At 55.5% G+C, this 20,064-nt stretch overlaps 1 protein-coding gene across 7 annotated transcripts in view; it reads right to left on the bottom strand.

Moving 5' to 3' along the window:
• Window positions 1-20,064, bottom strand: part of LOC146057683 (putative N-acetyltransferase camello) — a 94,578-nt gene extending 74,514 nt beyond the window's left edge. The window contains exons 1-2 of one of the 7 annotated variants that reach the window (XM_083169341.1): window positions 19,945-20,064; window positions 27-655 (exon numbers count right to left, since the gene is read on the bottom strand). In XM_083169341.1, coding sequence (XP_083025467.1) covers window positions 27-647 — 621 coding nt within the window. In that variant the 5' untranslated portion in view covers window positions 648-655; window positions 19,945-20,064. Of the gene's footprint in view, window positions 1-26; window positions 656-10,151; window positions 10,296-19,494; window positions 19,528-19,569; window positions 19,679-19,719; window positions 19,848-19,944 lie in introns of those variants that run through there. The other 6 variants (XM_083169595.1, XM_083169510.1, XM_083169426.1 and 3 more) reach the window with 6 other exon arrangements.

Consider the following 20,064-nt stretch of genomic DNA (forward strand, 5'->3'; position numbering starts at 1 on the left):
TTATAGAATAAGAACTTAAAATCTACCAGTTTTGCCAAAGGGTGTTTCAGAAACGTTGAATGTTGCCACTTGAATCCCATACTCTGGTACAATCCATGAGCCGCCCGATGACCCAACGTTGTCTCCAAGATGACCGCACTGCAACCCCGATCACGGGCAAAGTCAATGACTGTCCTACAGAGTGCTTTGGCGATTCCTCTGCCTCTGTGGCTTTGGGCCACCGACATCCTCCTTAGTTCGGTATGGTTGTCTCCTCCCGGGTGTGATGATGGCAAAGCTACCACCATTCCGACCACTTCTCCAGCTGACTCGGCCACCCAGAAACAGTAGCCGTCTCTCTGCAGGTAGAACTTCTGTATGTCCAGCATGTCATCAGAGAGAGCATGTCTGACATAGGAATCATAGAGGTCTCTCGTGCCCAACCAGAGGATAAAGAAAGCTAAGAATACAACTACAAAGGACAAGGCCAAGGACCTGAGTGTCAGTAGGGGTAAGAAGAAGATGACCAACAGTAACAACCAAATACGTAGAAGGGAGAGGCCATGCTTGAAGGCAACTTGGGTGTGTTCTAGAGTCCCCTGGGCAAACAGGTCCCTCACCGCCTCGTAATCTGAGTCCTTGTACAGCCGGATGATGTAATCGGACATGTTGTATCCTGTAGAGTAGACATCCGTTACACAGATACATTACAGAGGTCCCTATCTCTACCTCACGCTGTCCAGATAGTTTATGGAGACATAATAAACCCAGGTGTCCTTCAAATGCGTTCTTCTGTGGAATCTAGTACATATGTCTATACAAACTCTATATATAGTACATATACAAGCGTTGAAGGGTGTGTTGTAGAAGATCTACAGTATTAAGGTTGAGATGTTAATAGATTGACATCAAATGGTTCAATTGGAATAAGTCAGTAAGTACAGAGGTACACCGTAGTTTTACTAGAGGTCTTTAGTGGTTTTTGGAATGTGTGAGGCCATTTTGTTTTATAAAGCACTATGTGGCCATGAGGGTAACTGAGGTCTCCACAAACCAGAAGGATTGTTATGAGAGGATTGTAGGTTCCCCCGTTGACCAAGTGATTTTTAATCTGAAGCCCTTGGGAGCTGACAGTTGGGTCAGGGTTGGGTGGCATTGTGCCTGGTGTATTGGTGAGAGCACTTCAGTCATATTACTGGTTGTTAAGGTGGGCCAATTCCTTATGGTATCCGGTCGATAAGTCGAAATTATATTGTCAACAGGCATTAGGTCAACATTCGTGGAAGGTTGCCATTTCGATGGCCACCACATGAAGAGGTTGACATGAGTTTTTCAAACATTTTTTCTTTTGTCTGATAAAAAATATAAATTACGACTGGAAGCCCTCAACCATGCCCTCTGCCGTGCCCTCCGCTTGGGAACACTACAGTGTGCCAAGAGCAACAGCAGAGCGAGGCACTATGCCCTCCGCTTGGGAACACTACAGTGTGCCAAGAGCAACAGCAAAGCGAGGCACTATGCCCTCCGCCGTGCCCTCCGCTTGGGAACACTACAGTGTGCCAAGAGCAACAGCAGAGCGAGGCACTATGCCCTCCGCCGTGCCCTCCGCTTGGGAACACTACAGTTTGCCAAGAGCAACAGAACAGAGCGAGGCACCATGCCCTCTGCCGTGCCCTCCGCTTGGGAACACTACAGTGTGCCAAGAGCAACAGAACAGAGCGAGGCACCATGCCCTCTGCCGTGCCCTCCGCTTGGGAACACTACAGTGTGCCAAGAGCAACAGCAGAGCGAGGCACTATGCCCTCTGCCGTGCCCTCCGCTTGGGAACACTACAGTGTGCCAAGAGCAACAGAACAGAGCGAGGCACCATGCCCTCCGCCATGCCCTCCGCTTGGGAACACTACAGTGTGCCAAGAGCAACAGAACAGAGCGAGGCACCATGCCCTCCGCCGTGCCCTCCGCTTGGGAACACTACAGTGTGCCAAGAGTAACAGCAGAGCGAGGCACTATGCCCTCCGCTGTGCCCTCTGCTTGGGAACACTACAGTGTGCCAAGAGCAACAGAACAGAGCGAGGCACCATGCCCTCTGCCGTGCCCTCCGCTTGGGAACACTACAGTGTGCCAAGAGCAACAGAACAGAGCGAGGCACCATGCCCTCCGCCATGCCCTCCGCTTGGGAACACTACAGTGTGCCAAGAGCAACAGAACAGAGCGAGGCACCATGCCCTCCGCCGTGCCCTCCGCTTGGGAACACTACAGTGTGCCAAGAGTAACAGAACAGAGCGAGGCACCATGCCCTCGGCCGTGCCCTCCGCTTGGGAACACTACAGTGTGCAAAGAGCAACAGAACAGAGCGAGGCACTATGCCCTTCGCCATGCCCTCCGCTTGGGAACACTACAGTGCGCCAAGAGCAACAGAACAGAGCGAGGCACCATGCCCTCTGCCGTGCCCTCCGCTTGGGAACACTACAGTGTGCCAAGAGCAACAGAACAGAGCGAGGCACCATGCCCTCCGCCATGCCCTCCGCTTGGGAACACTACAGTGCGCCAAGAGCAACAGAACAGAGCGAGGCACCATGCCCTCCGCCATGCCCTCCGCTTGGGAACACTACAGTGCGCCAAGAGCAACAGAACAGAGCGAGGCACCATGCCCTCCGCCGTGCCCTCCGCTTGGGAACACTACAGTGTGCCAAGAGCAACAGAACAGAGCGAGGCACCATGCCCTCCGCCGTGCCCTCTGCTTGGGAACACTACAGTGCGCCAAGAGCAACAGAACAGAGCGAGGCACCATGCCCTCCGCCGTGCCCTCTGCTTGGGAACACTACAGTGTGCCAAGAGCAACAGAACAGAGCGAGGCACCATGCCCTCCGCCATGCCCTCCGCTTGGGAACACTACAGTGTGCCAAGAGCAACAGAACAGAGCGAGGCACCATGCCCTCCGCCGTGCCCTCCGCTTGGGAACACTACAGTGTGCCAAGAGTAACAGAACAGAGCGAGGCACCATGCCCTCGGCCGTGCCCTCCGCTTGGGAACACTACAGTGTGCAAAGAGCAACAGAACAGAGCGAGGCACTATGCCCTCCGCCATGCCCTCCGCTTGGGAACACTACAGTGCGCCAAGAGCAACAGAACAGAGCGAGGCACCATGCCCTCTGCCGTGCCCTCCGCTTGGGAACACTACAGTGTGCCAAGAGCAACAGAACAGAGCGAGGCACCATGCCCTCCGCCATGCCCTCCGCTTGGGAACACTACAGTGCGCCAAGAGCAACAGAACAGAGCGAGGCACCATGCCCTCCGCCATGCCCTCCGCTTGGGAACACTACAGTGCGCCAAGAGCAACAGAACAGAGCGAGGCACCATGCCCTCCGCCGTGCCCTCCGCTTGGGAACACTACAGTGCGCCAAGAGCAACAGAACAGAGCGAGGCACCATGCCCTCCGCCGTGCCCTCTGCTTGGGAACACTACAGTGCGCCAAGAGCAACAGAACAGAGCGAGGCACCATGCCCTCCGCCGTGCCCTCTGCTTGGGAACACTACAGTGTGCCAAGAGCAACAGAACAGAGCGAGGCACCATGCCCTCCGCCGTGCCCTCCGCTTGGGAACACTACAGTGCGCCAAGAGCAACAGAACAGAGCGAGGCACCATGCCCTCCGCCATGCCCTCCGCTTGGGAACACTACAGTGCGCCAAGAGCAACAGAACAGAGCGAGGCACCATGCCCTCCGCCGTGCCCTCCGCTTGGGAACACTACAGTGTGCCAAGAGCAACAGAACAGAGCGAGGCACTATGCCCTCCGCCGTGCCCTCTGCTTGGGAACACTACAGTGTGCCAAGAGCAACAGAACAGAGCGAGGCACCATGCCCTCCGCCGTGCCCTCCGCCGTGCCCTCCGCTTGGGAACACTACAGTGCGCCAAGAGCAACAGCAGAGCGAGGCACCATGCCCTCCGCCGTGCCCTCCGCTTGGGAACACTACAGTGTGCCAAGAGCAACAGAACAGAGCGAGGCACCATGCCCTCCGCCGTGCCCTCCGCTTGGGAACACTACAGTGTGCAAAGAGCAACAGAACAGAGCGAGGCACCATGCCCTCCGCCGTGCCCTCCGCTTGGGAACACTACAGTGTGCCAAGAGCAACAGCAGAGCGAGGCACTATGCCCTCTGCCGTGCCCTCCGCTTGGGAACACTACAGTGCGCCAAGAGCAACAGAACAGAGCGAGGCACCATGCCCTCGGCCGTGCCCTCCGCTTGGGAACACTACAGTGTGCCAAGAGCAACAGAACAGAGCGAGGCACTATGCCCTCCGCCGTGCCCTCCGCTTGGGAACACTACAGTGCGCCAAGAGCAACAGAACAGAGCGAGGCACCATGCCCTCGGCCGTGCCCTCCGCTTGGGAACACTACAGTGTGCCAAGAGCAACAGAACAGAGCTGTGATGGTGGGGACCTTGGGCAGACTGGAGGCAGTCAGAGACCTTGGCAGCAGGTGGGTTCCCGGCTAGGGGGTAAGGCTGGCTAATGTGTATTGGCTGGCAGAAGCAGGACCCTCCTAGGCTGGTACCCTCCGACTCATTTATTAACGCCATGGCGATCTGCCGAGGGGTCTGGTAGTCAGGATTTGCCAACATATATAATGTCGGTAGCATGTTGACAGGTACTCAATGTCGACAGAGTACATGGCAACATATTCATAATGTAATACGACTTAGAACATGCTGACAAAGCCATAAAGTTGACACGTCGACATATTAACCCTTACATTGCTTTTATTGACTTTTTCACTATGTGGACATGTCATATAACGTTTTGCAGATGGTGACACATGTCAGCATTGTGACATTCTAGCGTCGACCTTATGACTGTCTACATAATAACAGGATTCTATATAGCGTATATTCGGTAATCCAGCCGCCTATTGAGCCATGTGTCCTCATTCCCGCTGTTATACAGGATCAGGGGGACAGTTACTAAGATGGGACTTCTAGGATGTTGCTACGGGCAACCAATCAGATTCATCTCTAGAATGTGCTAAACAAATAATAAGTAGATTGTGATTGGTTGCTATGGGCAACATCCCCTCTTAGTAAATAAGCCCCTTAGTATCAGATACGGGTGGCCTAGGTGTGCAGTGCTGTATCACATCGGGCATGTTCAGACACTACAAGTCCCAGAATGCTTTCCCAGCTGATTGGTGGAAGGGCATGCTGGGACTTGTAGTTTAGCAGCAGGTGAGCCACAGGTTGGTCAGGAACCTGCCTGCAATGTGAACATGGGACCAGGACTATGGGTGACACAAGCAAAAGGTCCACATTGTAATGGTCGACACAGAGAAAGGTTGACATGAGAATTTCACAGGTTACCTTTTCATACTGGAGGACACCTGGGAACGGTGACGAGGCTGAAGCAGGGCGAGGGGACGCAGGACACTAGTGGGGGCTCAGATCTAGAAACTGACACCCAAAGTAAAAAAAACTCATGTCAGCCTTTTTATGTGTCGGCCATCTCCATATGGACATTTTTTTGGTTTTGAACTTTTTCCACACTGTGCATTTTGGTGTCGACCTATTTACTGTCGACCTTATGACCCACACAACGCAGTATAGGAAGTACTATATATACACATGTATACTATATACTGCCTCCTGTACAGTCACTGCAGTTATTGGTTACACTGTGCATCCTGTATAGCTGGCACTGCCGCACCTGCACCACCAGGTAAAGGTGTCACTGCCGCACCTGCACCACCAGGGAGGTGTCACTGCCGCAACTGCACCACCAGGGAGGTGTCACTGCCGCACCTGCACCACCAGGGAGGTGTCACTGCCGCACCTGCACCACCAGGGAGGTGTCACTGCCGCACCTGCACCACCAGGGAGGTGTCACTGCCGCACCTGCACCACCAGGGAGGTGTCACTGCCTCACCTGCACCACCAGGGAGGTGTCACTGCCGCACCTGCACCACCAGGGAGGTGTCACTGCCTCACCTGCACCACCAGGGAGGTGTCACTGCCGCACCTGCACCACCAGGGAGGTGTCACTGCCTCACCTGCACCACCAGGGAGGTGTCACTGCCGCACCTGCACCACCAGGGAGGTGTCACTGCCGCACCTGCACCACCAGGGAGGTGTCACTGCCGCACCTGCACCACCAGGGAGGTGTCACTGCCGCACCTGCACCACCAGGGAGGTGTCACTGCCGCACCTGCACCACCATCGAGGTGTCACTGCCGCACCTGCACCACCAGGGAGGTGTCACTGCCTCACCTGCACCACCAGGGAGGTGTCACTGCCGCACCTGCACCACCAGGGAGGTGTCACTGCCTCACCTGCACCACCAGGGAGGCACCACCAGGGAGGTGTCACTGCCGCACCTGCACCACCAGGGAGGTGTCACTGCCGCAACTGCACCACCAGGGAGGTGTCACTGCCGCACCTGCACCACCAGGGAGGTGTCACTGCCGCACCTGCACCACCAGGGAGGTGTCACTGCCGCCCCTGCACCACCAGGGAGGTGTCACTGCCGCAACTGCACCACCAGGGAGGTGTCACTGCCGCAACTGCACCACCAGGGAGGTGTCACTTCCGCACCTGCACCACCAGGGAGGTGTCACTGCCGCACCTGCACCAACAGAAAGGTATATACACGGTCACTGCCTCCTGCACACATTGTATATACACGGTCACTGCCTCCTGCACACGTCGTATATACAGTCACAGCCTCCTGCACACGTCGTTTATACAGTCACTGCCTCCTGCACACGTCGTATATACAGTCACTGCCTCCCGCACACGTCGTATATACAGTCACTGCCTCCCGCACACGTTGTATATACAGTCACTGCCTCCCGCACACGTCGTATATACACGGTCACTGCCTCCCGCACACGTCGTATATACACGGTCACTGCCTCCCGCACACGTTGTATATACAGTCACTGCCTCACGCACACGTTGTATATACACGGTCACTTCCTCCCGCACACGTTGTATATACACGGTCACTTCCTCCCGCACACGTTGTATACTCGGTCACTGCCTCCTGCACACGTTGTATATACACGGTCACTTCCTCCTGCACATGTTGTATATACAGTCACTTCCTCCCGCACACGTTGTATATACACGGTCACTTCCTCCCGCACACGTTGTATATACACGGTCACTTCCTCCCGCACACGTTGTATACTCGGTCACTGCCTCCCGCACACGTTGTATATACACGGACACTTCCTCCCGCACACGTTGTATATACACGGTCACTGCCTCCCGCACACATTGTATACTCGGTCACTGCCTCCTGCACACGTTGTATATACAGTCACTGCCTCCTGCACACGTTGTATATACACGGTCACTGTCTCCCGCACACGTTGTATATACACGGTCACTTCCTCCCGCACACGTTGTATACACGGTCACTGCCTCCCGCACACGTTGTATATACACGGTCACTGTCTCCTGCACACGTTGTATATACACGGTCACTGCCTCCTGCACACGTTGTATATACAGTCACTGCTTCCTGCACACGTTGTATATACACGGTCACTGCCTTCTGCACACGTTGTATATACACGGTCACTGCCTCCTGCACACATTGTATACTCGGTCACTGCCTCCTGCACACGTTGTATATACAGTCACTGCCTCCTGCACACGTTGTATATACAGTCACTGCCTCCTGCACACGTTGTATATACACGGTCACTGTCTCCTGCACACGTTGTATATACACGGTCACTTCCTCCTGCACACGTTGTATACACAGTCACTGCCTCCCGAACACGTTGTATATACACGGTCACTGTCTCCTGCACACGTTGTATATACACGGTCACTGCCTCCTGCACACGTTGTATATACAGTCACTGCTTCCTGCACACGTTGTATATACACGGTCACTGTCTCCTGCACACGTTGTATATATACACGGTCACTGCCTCCTGCACACGTTGTATATACAGTCACTGCTTCCTGCACACGTTGTATATACACGGTCACTGCCTTCTGCACACATTGTATATACACGGTCACTGCCTCCCGCACACGTTGTATATACACGGTCACTGCCTCCCGCACACGTTATATATACAGTCACTACCTCCCGCACACGTTGTATATACAGTCACTTCCTCTCGCACACGTTGTATATACACGGTCACTGCCTCCTGCACACGTTGTATATACACTGTCACTACCTCCCGCACACGTTGTATATACACGGTCACTGCCTTCTGCACACGTTGTATATACACGGTCACTTCCTTCTGCACACGTTGTATATACACGGTCACTGCCTCCTGCACATGTTGTATATACACGGTCACTGCTTCCTGCACACGTTGTATATACACGGTCACTGCCTCCTGCACACGTTGTATATACAGTCACTGCTTCCTGCACACGTTGTATATACACGGTCACTGCCTTCCGCACACGTTGTATATACACGGTCACTGCCTCCTGCACACGTTGTATATACACGGTCACTGCCTCCCGCACACATTGTATATACAGTCACTGCCTCCCGCACACATTGTATATACAGTCACTGCCTCCCGCACACGTTATATATACAGTCACTGCCTCCCGCACACGTTGTATATACAGTCACTTCCTCCCGCACACGTTGTATATACACGGTCACTGCCTCCCGCACACATTGTATATACACTGTCACTTCCTCCTGCACACGTTGTATATACACGGTCACTGCCTCCTGCACACGTTGTATATACACGGTCACTGTCTCCCGCACACGTTGTATATACAGTCATTGCCTCCTGCACACGTTGTATATACACGGTCGCTGCTTCCTGCACACGTTGTATATACACGGTCACTGTCTCCTGCACACGTTGTATATACACGGTCACTGCCTCCTGCACACGTTGTATATACACGGTCACTGCCTCCCGCACACGTTGTATATACAGTCACTGCCTTCTGCACACGTTGTATATACACGGTCACTGCCTCCTGCACACGTTGTATATACACGGTCACTTCCTCCTGCACACGTTGTATATACAGTCACTGCTTCCTGCACACGTTGTATATATACGGTCACTTCCTCCTACACACGTTGTATATACACGGTCACTGCCTCCTGCACACGTTGTATATACACGGTCACTTCCTCCTGCACACGTTGTATATACAGTCACTGCCTCCTGCACACGTTGTATATATACGGTCACTTCCTCCTACACACGTTGTATATACGGTCACTGCCTCCTGCACACGTTGTATATACACGGTCACTGCCTCCTGCACACGTTGTATATACAGTCACTGCCTCCTGCACACGTTGTATATACACGGTCACTGCTTCCTGCACACGTTGTATATACACGGTCACTGCCTCCTGCACACGTTGTATATACACGGTCACTGCCTCCTGCACACGTTGTATATACACGGTCACTGCCTCCTGCACACGTTGTATATACACGGTCACTTCCTCCTGCACACGTTGTATATACAGTCACTGCCTCCTGCACACGTTGTATATATACGGTCACTTCCTCCTACACACGTTGTATATACGGTCACTTCCTCCTGCACACGTTGTATATACACGGTCACTGTCTCCCGCACACGTTGTATATACAGTCATTGCCTCCTGCACACGTTGTATATACACGGTCGCTGCTTCCTGCACACGTTGTATATATACGGTCACTTCCTCCTGCACACGTTGTATATACAGTCACTGCTTCCTGCACACGTTGTATATATACGGTCACTTCCTCCTGCACACGTTGTATATACACGGTCACTTCCTCCTGCACACGTTGTATATACAGTCACTGCTTCCTGCACACGTTGTATATACACGGTCACTTCCTCCTGCACACGTTGTATATACAGTCACTGCCTTCTGCACACGTTGTATATACAGTCACTGCTTCCTGCACACATTGTATATACAGTCACTGCTTCCTGCACACATTGTATATACAGTCACTGCCTTCTGCACACGTTGTATATACACTGTCACTGCCTCCTGCACACGTTGTATATACACGGTCACTGCTTCCTGTCCGATGTTTCAGGATTCTCTGGTGCACCTGGATGTTTCCTGGTCAGACTCCCCATTATCTCCCCTGTGCGTCTCCCTTGGTTACGCCCCGGCAGTGAGGGATATATAACTGTAGCAGCACCCGTATAATGACAGTACCTGTGTGAGAGTCTGTGGGCAGAGATCCATCTGCAGCAGGAATGACTGGATCCTGCAGCTGCCTGTACTAGTCCTGTCCCCCATTCACACCCCTGGGGCGGGACAGCTAGTAAGGGTGCACTATCATAGATGGCCACATGGTGGCGTCAGATATGTTTACCATAAATAAATGAGATGTTGGACCTGATGGTTTCCCAAATTCCCATGTTTCATGGCATGCACACAGAGCTACTAGGCTGTTAGCCAGCAGAGGTGACATACAATAGCAGTGTCGGTGACAGCCAGTGTGGTGTGCCAAGCTGGGGGCAGCGCTGCTTGCTGTGGCATGCCGCATGCCTTGCTGACTTGGCAATAGCTCAGCTGTAAGCCACCAGCCAGCATATTGCCAGCCTGACAGCTACTGCCCAGTCCCTGGCCCCTCTCTGACACACTGCCAGCTGCTGCAGCCCCTCTCCCCTCTCTGACACACTGCCAGCTGCTGCCGCCCCTCTCCCCTCTCTGACACACTGCCAGCTGCTGCCGCCCCTCTCCCCTCTCTGACACACTGCCAGCTGCTGCAGCCCCTGGCCCCTCTCTGACACACTGCCAGCTGCTGCAGCCCCTCTCCCCTCTCTGACACACTGCCAGCTGCTGCAGCCCCTCTCCCCTCTCTGACACACTGCCAGCTGCTGCCGCCCCTCTCCCCTCTCTGACACACTGCCAGCTGCTGCAGCCCCTGGCCCCTCTCTGACACACTGCCAGCTGCTGCAGCCCCTCTCCCCTCTCTGACACACTGCCAGCTGCTGCAGCCCCTGGCCCCTCTCTGACACACTGCCAGCTGCTGCAGCCCCTCTCCCCTCTCTGACACACTGCCAGCTGCTGCAGCCCCTCTCCCCTCTCTGACACACTGCCAGCTGCTGCAGCCCCTCTCCCCTCTCTGACACACTGCCAGCTGCTGCAGCCCCTGGCCCCTCTCTGACACACTGCCAGCTGCTGCAGCCCCTCTCCCCTCTCTGACACACTGCCAGCTGCTGCAGCCCCTCTCCCCTCTCTGACACACTGCCAGCTGCTGCCGCCCCTCTCCCCTCTCTGACACACTGCCAGCTGCTGCCGCCCCTCTCCCCTCTCTGACACACTGCCAGCTGCTGCAGCCCCTGGCCCCTCTCTGACACACTGCCAGCTGCTGCAGCCCCTCTCCCCTCTCTGACACACTGCCAGCTGCTGCAGCCCCTCTCCCCTCTCTGACACACTGCCAGCTGCTGCCGCCCCTCTCCCCTCTCTGACACACTGCCAGCTGCTGCAGCCCCTGGCCCCTCTCTGACACACTGCCAGCTGCTGCAGCCCCTCTCCCCTCTCTGACACACTGCCAGCTGCTGCAGCCCCTGGCCCCTCTCTGACACACTGCCAGCTGCTGCAGCCCCTCTCCCCTCTCTGACACACTGCCAGCTGCTGCAGCCCCTCTCCCCTCTCTGACACACTGCCAGCTGCTGCAGCCCCTCTCCCCTCTCTGACACACTGCCAGCTGCTGCAGCCCCTGGCCCCTCTCTGACACACTGCCAGCTGCTGCAGCCCCTGGCCCCTCTCTGACACACTGCCAGCTGCTGCAGCCCCTTGCCCCTCTCTGACACACTGCCAGCTGCTGCAGCCCCTGGCCCCTCTCTGACACACTGCCAGCTGCTGCAGCCCCTGGCCCCTCTCTGACACACTGCCAGCTGCTGCCCAGTCCCTGGCCCCTCTCTGACACACTGCCAGCTGCTGCAGCCCTTGGCCCCTCTCTGACACACTGCCAGCTGCTGCAGCCCCTCTCCCCTCTCTGACACACTGCCAGCTGCTGCAGCCCCTCGCCCTTCTCTGACACACTGCCAGCTGCTGCAGCCCCTGGCCCCTCTCTGACACACTGCCAGCTGCTGCAGCCCCTCTCCCCTCTCTGACACACTGACAGCTGCTGCAGCCCCTGGCCCCTCTATGACACACTGACAGCTGCTGCCCAGTCCCTGGTCCCTCTCTGACACACTGCCAGCTGCTGCAGCCCTTGGTCCCTCTCTGACACACTGCCAGCTGCTGCAGCCCCTCTCCCCTCTCTGACACACTGCCAGCTGCTGCAGCCCCTCGCCCCTCTCTGACACACTGCCAGCTGCTGCAGCCCCTGGCCCCTCTCTGACACACTGCCAGCTGCTGCAGCCCCTGGCCCCTCTCTGACACACTGCCAGCTGCTGCAGCCCCTGGCCCCTCTCTGACACACTGCCAGCTGCTGCAGCCCCTGGCCCCTCTCTGACACACTGCCATCTGCTGCAGCCCCTGGCCCCTCTCTGACACACTGCCAGCTGCTGCAGCCCCTGGCCCCTCTCTGACACACTACCAGCTGCTGCAGCCGCTGGCCCCTCTCTGACACACTGCCAGCTGCTGCAGCCCCTGGCCCCTCTCTGACACACTGCCAGCTGCTGCAGCCCATGGCCCCTCTCTGACACACTGCCAGCTGCTGCTGCCCCTGGCCCCTCTCTTACACACTGCCAGCTGCTGCCCAGTCCCTGGCCCCTCTCTGACACACTGCCAGCTGCTGCAGCCCCTCTCCCCTCTCTGACACACTGCCAGCTGCTGCAGCCCCTCTCCCCTCTCTGACACACTGCCAGCTGCTGCAGCCCCTCTCCCCTCTCTGACACACTGACAGCTGCTGCAGCCCCTGGCCCCTCTATGACACACTGACAGCTGCTGCAGCCCCTGGCCCCTCTATGACACACTGACAGCTGCTGCAGCCCCTGGCCCCTCTATGACACACTGACAGCTGCTGCCCAGTCCCTGGTCCCTCTCTGACTAACTGCCAGCTGCTGCAGCCCCTCTCCCCTCTCTGACACACTGCCAGCTGCTGCGGCCCCTCTCTGACACACTGCCAGCTGCTGCAGCCCCTGGCCCCTCTCTGACACACTGCCAGCTGCTGCAGCCCCTGGCCCCTCTCTGACACACTGCCAGCTGCTGCAGCCCCTGGCCCCTCTCTGACACACTACCAGCTGCTGCAGCCGCTTGCCCCTCTCTGACACACTGCCAGCTGCTGCAGCCCCTGGCCCCTCTCTGACACACTGCCAGCTGCTGCAGCCCATGGCCCCTCTCTGACACACTGCCAGCTGATGCTGCCCCTGGCCCCTCTCTTACACACTGCCAGCTGCTGCCCAGTCCCTGGCCCCTCTCTGACACACTGCCAGCTGCTGCAGCCCCTCTCCCCTCTCTGACACACTGCCAGCTGCTGCAGCCCCTCTCCCCTCTCTGACACACTGACAGCTGCTGCAGCCCCTGGCCCCTCTATGACACACTGACAGCTGCTGCAGCCCCTGGCCCCTCTATGACACACTGACAGCTGCTGCAGCCCCTGGCCCCTCTATGACACACTGACAGCTGCTGCCCAGTCCCTGGTCCCTCTCTGACTAACTGCCAGCTGCTGCAGCCCCTCTCCCCTCTCTGACACACTGCCAGCTGCTGCGGCCCCTCTCTGACACACTGCCAGCTGCTGCAGCCCCTGGCCCCTCTCTGACACACTGCCAGCTGCTGCAGCCCCTGGCCCCTCTCTGACACACTGCCAGCTGCTGCAGCCCCTGGCCCCTCTCTGACACACTGCCAGCTGCTGCAGCCCCTGGCCCCTCTCTGACACACTGCCAGCTGCTGCAGCCCCTAGCCCCTCTCTGACACACTGCCAGCTGCTGCCCAGTCCCTGGTACCCTCCCCCCCTCGCAGCTCGGGTTTGCCCACACAGGCTACGAATGGATGTTTAGCATAAACATCCATTCTCATGCTGCGGGTTAACCTCCCACATCTTTCGTTGGTCGCCAACCATCGAAAGATGTGGAAGGTGCACGCATATATAAGTGATTTTCACGTCACCTCCATATGTTTGTACGCTGGGACGATATGGGCGGGCAGCTGGCATCCCGTGATGTCACCCGCCCCTGCCCCCGCATCACCACCTTATTACCATGAGGACACTCAGCATTCCCATGGGAACGCTCCTGAATCCTGGGCGTTCCCATATGGTAATGGGGCTGCCCGGCGCCCCCACCCTTCTCCGCCCACCGCTCATGGTGTAGGGTGCGTGCACCCAGGTAACCTAATGTTTGCCATGGGTGCACCCACCCTGCATCAGCACATGCACAGAAACGCGCCTGCGCAGATGCACAACATCGGTCCTCCGTTCGAATGCACGGAGGACCGAATGAAAATGTATAACCCCCTAAGTACATGAGTCTGGGGTAACAGCCCCCAAAATGGGTCTTTTTATACACTGGATACAGTATGGAATACAGCATTGAATATTAAACAGTACAGATGGTCTATAGCACAGGCTGTTTCACACATTTAAATAAGTGGTCAGGAAATGGTTAAATATATAATAATAAATACACAAACATAATAGAACCAGTACTGCACTTTCTAAGCTCACAATCTCCCACCACATGGTAAGGCTCCTGTCTCTTCCTCTTGACAGCTGCTCTCTGGCCCATTGCACTGTTTGAGGGCTCAGATCCACACATACAGTAAATGTGGTTAAAAGAAGCTGATACACTGGGCATGTGCAGCACCTGTGCTCTGTCCCTTACACTGCATGGTGTGGTGGCAGCTCCGCTCTGTCCCTTACACTGCATGGTGTGGTGGCAGCTCCGCTCTGTCCCTTATACTGCATGGTGTGGTGGCAGCTCCGCTCTGTCCCTTACACTGCATGGTGTGGTGGCAGCTCCGCTCTGTCCCTTACACTGCATGATGTGGTGGCAGCTCCGGTCTGTCCCTTACACTATATGATGTGGTGGCAGCTCCGCTCTGTCCCTTACACTGTATGATGTGGTGGCAGCTCCGCTCTGTCCCGTACACTGCTTGATGTGATGGCAGCTCCGCTCTGTCCCTTACACTGCATGGTGTGGTGGCAGCTCCGCTCTGTCCCTTACACTGTATGATGTGGTGGCAGCTCCGCTCTGTCCCGTACACTGCTTGATGTGATGGCAGCTCCGCTCTGTCCCTTACACTGCATGATGTGGTGGCAGCTCCGCTCTGTCCCGTACACTGCTTGATGTGATGGCAGCTCCGCTCTGTCCCTTACACTGCATGATGTGGTGGCAGCTCCGCTCTGTCCCTTACACTGCATGATGTGGTGGCAGCTCCGCTCTGTCCCTTACACTGCATGATGTGGTGGCAGCTCCGCTCTGTCCCTTACACTGCATGATGTGGTGGCAGCTCTGCTCTGTCCCTTAACGCTGCATGATGTGGCGGCAGCTCCGCTCTGTCCCTTACACTGTATGGTGTGGTGGCAGCTCCGCTCTGTCCCTTACACTGCATGATGTGGTGGCAGCTCTGCTCTGTCCCTTACACTGCATGGGGTGGTGGCAGCTCCGCTCTGTCCCTTACACTGCATGATGTGGTGGCAGCTCTGCTCTGTCCCTTACACTGCATGATGTGGTGGCAGCTCTGCTCTGTCCCTTACACTGAATGATGTGGTGGCAGCTCTGCTCTGTCCCTTACACTGCATGATGTGGTGGCAGCTCCGCTCTGTCCCTTACACTGCATGATGTGGTGGCAGCTCCGCTCTGTCCATTACACTGCATGATGTGGTGGCAGCTCCGCTCTGTACCTTACACTGTGTGATGTGTTGGCAGCTCTGCTCTGTCCCTTACACTGCATGGTGTGGTGGCAGCTCCGCTCTGTCCCTTACACTGCATGATGTGGTGGCAGCTCCTCTCTGTCCCTTACACTGTATGATGTGGTGGCAGCTCCGTTCTGTCCCTTACACTGCATGGTGTGGTGGCAGCTCCGCTCTGTCCCTTACACTGCATGATGTGGTGACAGCTCCGCTCTGTCCTTACACTGTATGATGTGGTGGCAGCTCTGCTCTGTCCCTTACACTGCATGATGTGGTGACAGCTCCGCTCTGTCCTTACACTGTATGATGTGGTGGCAGCTCTGCTCTGTCCCTTACACTGCATGGTGTGGTGGCAGCTCCGCTCTGTCCCTTACACTGCATGGTGTGGTGGCAGCTCCGCTCTGTCCCTTACACTGCATGGTGTGGTGGCAGCTCCGCTCTGTCCCTTACACTGTATGATGTGGTGGCAGCTCCGCTCTGTCCTTACACTGTATGATGTTGTGCAGCTCCGCACTGTCCCTTACACTGCATGATGTGGTGGCAGCTCCGCTCTGTCCCTTACACTGCATGATGTGGTGGCTGCTCCGCTCTGTCCCTTACACTGTATGATGTGGTTGCGGCTCCGCTCTGTCCCTTACACTGCATGATGTTGTGGCAGCTCCGCTCTGTCCCTTACAATGCATGATGTGGTGGCAGCTCCGCTCTGTCCCTTACAATGCATGATGTGGTGGCAGCTCCGCTCTGTCCCTTACACTGCATGGTGTGGTGGCAGCTCCGCTCTGTCCCTTACACTGCATGATGTGGTGGCAGCTCCGCTCTGTCCCTTACACTGCATGGTGTGGTGGCAGCTCCGCTCTGTCCCTTACACTGCATGATGTGGTGGCAGCTCCGCTCTGTCCCTTACACTGCGTGATGTGGTGGCAGCTCCGCTCTGTCCCTTACACTGTATAGTGTGGTGGCAGCTCCGCTCTGTCCCTTACACTGCGTGATGTGGTGGCAGCTCCGCTCTGTCCCTTACACTGTATAGTGTGGTGGCAGCTCCGCTCTGTCCCTTACACTGCGTGATGTGGTGGCAGCTCCGCTCTGTCCCTTACACTGTATAGTGTGGTGGCAGCTCCGCTCTGTCCCTTACACTGCGTGATGTGGTGGCAGCTCCGCTCTGTCCCTTACACTGCATGATGTGGTGGCGGCTCCGCTCTGTCCCTTACACTGTATAGTGTGGTGGCAGCTCCGCTCTGTCCCTTACACTGCATGATGTGGTGGCAGCTCCGCTCTGTCCCTTACACTGCATGATGTGGTGGCAGCTCCGCTCTGTCCCTTACACTGTATAGTGTGGTGGCAGCTCCGCTCTGTCCCTTACACTGCATGATGTGGTGGCAGCTCCGCTCTGTCCCTTACACTGCATGATGTGGTGGCAGCTCCGCTCTGTCCCTTACACTGTATAGTGTGGTGGCAGCTCTACTGATCATATTATATACCAGTCCGATTGTTGTCATAATCTAAGGCACTTACCAAGAGCAGGGGGGTCTCTGGGCAACCAGAAACCTCCCCTGCGCTCACCTATGACCCTCATTGCTATAGTTGATATCTTGGTACCTTGTGTTTGTGGGTCTGCTTGTTTATGTAGTGTTTATTGCCCCAATCATTTCCTTGCAGGACATGTCAGGCCTGGGGTTGGTGAAAACCTCACAGGATGTGCATCACAAGGTTGGTGCTGGTGGTGCTCCCAGAATTCAGTTCAGAAAACTAAAACCAAACAATGGTGCACAAGGGCAAAGACTGACTCTCTGTATGATGTTAATAAATCTGAAGTATAACATTATTACTACACTACAGAACGTGTTCTAGAATATCACTGATCTCGTTACAATCCTCCAGCGTGTGACGTCTGCCAGCCGTTACAGTAATATCGTCCAGCGTGTGACGTCTGCAGCCGTTACAGTAATATCGTCCAGCGTGTGACGTCTGCAGCCGTTACAGTAATATCGTCCAGCATGTGACGTCTGCCAGCTGTTACAGTAATATCGTCCAGCGTGTGACGTCTGCAGCCGTTACAGTAATATCGTCCAGCGTGTGACGTCTGCAGCCGTTACAGTAATATCGTCCAGCGTGTGACGTCTGCCAGCCGTTACAGTAATATCGTCCAGCGTGTGACGTCTGCAGCCATTGCAGTAATATCGTCCAGCGTGTGATGTCTGCCAGCCGTTACAGTAATATCGTCCAGCATGTGACGTCTGCCAGCCGTTACAGTAATATCGTCCAGCATGTGACGTCTGCAGCCGTTACAGTAATATCGTCCAGCGTGTGACGTCTGCCAGCCGTTACAGTAATATCGTCCAGCGTGTGACGTCTGCAGCCGTTACAGTAATATCGTCCAGCGTGTGACGTCTGCAGCCGTTACAGTAATATCGTCCAGCATTGTTACATCTGCCAGCCGTTACAGTAATATCGTCCAGCATGTGACGTATGCAGCCGTTACAGTAATATCGCCCAGCATGTGACGTCTGCCAGCCGTTACAGTAATATCGTCCAGCGTGTGACGTCTGCAGCCGTTACAGTAATATTGTCACATCACGTTACAGACATAGAGTTGGCTTTTGGAGGCTCTCAGCTGCTCTTAGTACAAGGGGCCTAATTCAGGTGTACTTGCTAAGCAGCGCACACTACTTAGTGAACGCTGCCCACCGTACGAATATTCCTGCTGGCACACTCACACATCCAATCACATGCAGGCGCACGGGCAAAAAAACATAAAGATTTTTTTCCTGTACGCAAATAAAAGAATTCAGCCTAGACGGAATTATATTTGCCTTGGAGATGTCCCAATATGGGGCGTGTGCTGATGTCATGTGACATCAGGAGCCCCACCCTGTGCAGGCTTTGATACCTTGCGTCCTTATGGGCGCACCCAGCGTTTTTGTGGGCATGCCCAGGAAATTTTCACACATATTTTGCCAATTCACTTGGCACTCAAAGGGTTAAACCCTCAGTAAGAGTTGATACGTATAGGGTTAAATTCACGTAAGCGGTAACACATGGCGGTACTGGGTGCGTGGTATATGGGAATACACCCTATGTATGACAAAGCTACCTACCATTATACATAGGTACACAAGGCAGATATACCCAGTCACGTACTGAGCATGTCAGCTATGTCTCCTCAGTGCTGCGCTGAGGGAGGAACAGGCCGCCGGCTATATTGTGTGGCAGATACAGCAGATTTCTGCATGAGGGTAATGTGGAAAATCCAGACCTGGTTTTAGATCAGCAGCAGGAATATTAGATCCAATCCAGGTTTCCTAATTGAACAGGATTGGGCTGATTAGCAGCACCTGTGCTCTCCTGATATAAGTGTTTCCAGGGCAGAGGGTCTGTGCTCCTGATGGTGCAATAGCTGCCCAGGTGATAGGCCGGGGTGTGGGCTATGGTAGGGACAACCAGAACTTCCTGTAGTGTTTGTACTATGCTGTGACACCTGGCTTTCATCTTCATGCAGTGTATGGGGTTCCTTGTCACCAACAGTAGCCAGGTCTGGTCTTCTGGTTACTGCGCTAAGGGGGCAGGCTGTGAGCAATACCTCTGTATGTGGTCAGCCGCACAGGTGCAGGGGGAGAGGGGGGGGGGTTGTGTCGCTGGCACCCTGCTAAATGCGGGGAGCGCGGATAGGTTACTCACAGGTAGCCGATTGTGTATGCAGCAGGAGGAGAGGGGGGTTGTGCCGCTGGTACTCTGTGCGGACAGGTTACTCACAGACAGACGATTGTGTATGCAGGAGGAGGAGAGGGGGGTTGTGCCGCTGGTACTCTGTGCCGACAGGTTACTTACAGACAGCCGATTGTGTATGCAGGAGGAGGAGAGGGGGGTTGTGCCGCTGGTACTCTGTGCGGACAGGTTACTCACAGACAGACGATTGTGTGTGCAGCAGGAGGAGAGGGGGGTTGTGCCGCAGGTACTCTGTGCCGACAGGTTACTTACAGACAGCCGATTGTGTGTGCAGGAGGAGGAGAGGGGGGTTGTGCCGCTGGTACTCTGTGCGGACAGGTTACTCACAGACAGACGATTGTGTATGCAGGAGGAGGAGAGGGGGGTTGTGCCGCTGGTACTCTGTGCGGATAGGTTACTCACAGACAGACGATTGTGTATGCAGGAGGAGGAGAGGGGGGTTGTGCCGCTGGTACTCTGTGCGGACAGGTTACTCACAGACAGACGATTGTGTGTGCAGCAGGAGGAAGCCGGTTTGGATCCGTCAGATTCCGATACTATTCCATCAGATATGGACTCAGACTTATAATCAGTCTTTGCTCTTGTGCACCAGGTCAC

The sequence above is a fragment of the Crinia signifera genome, chromosome 1, assembly GCF_055691185.1.
Source record: "Crinia signifera chromosome 1, ASM5569118v1, whole genome shotgun sequence".
In the NCBI taxonomy this organism is placed as follows: Eukaryota; Metazoa; Chordata; class Amphibia; order Anura; family Myobatrachidae; genus Crinia; species Crinia signifera.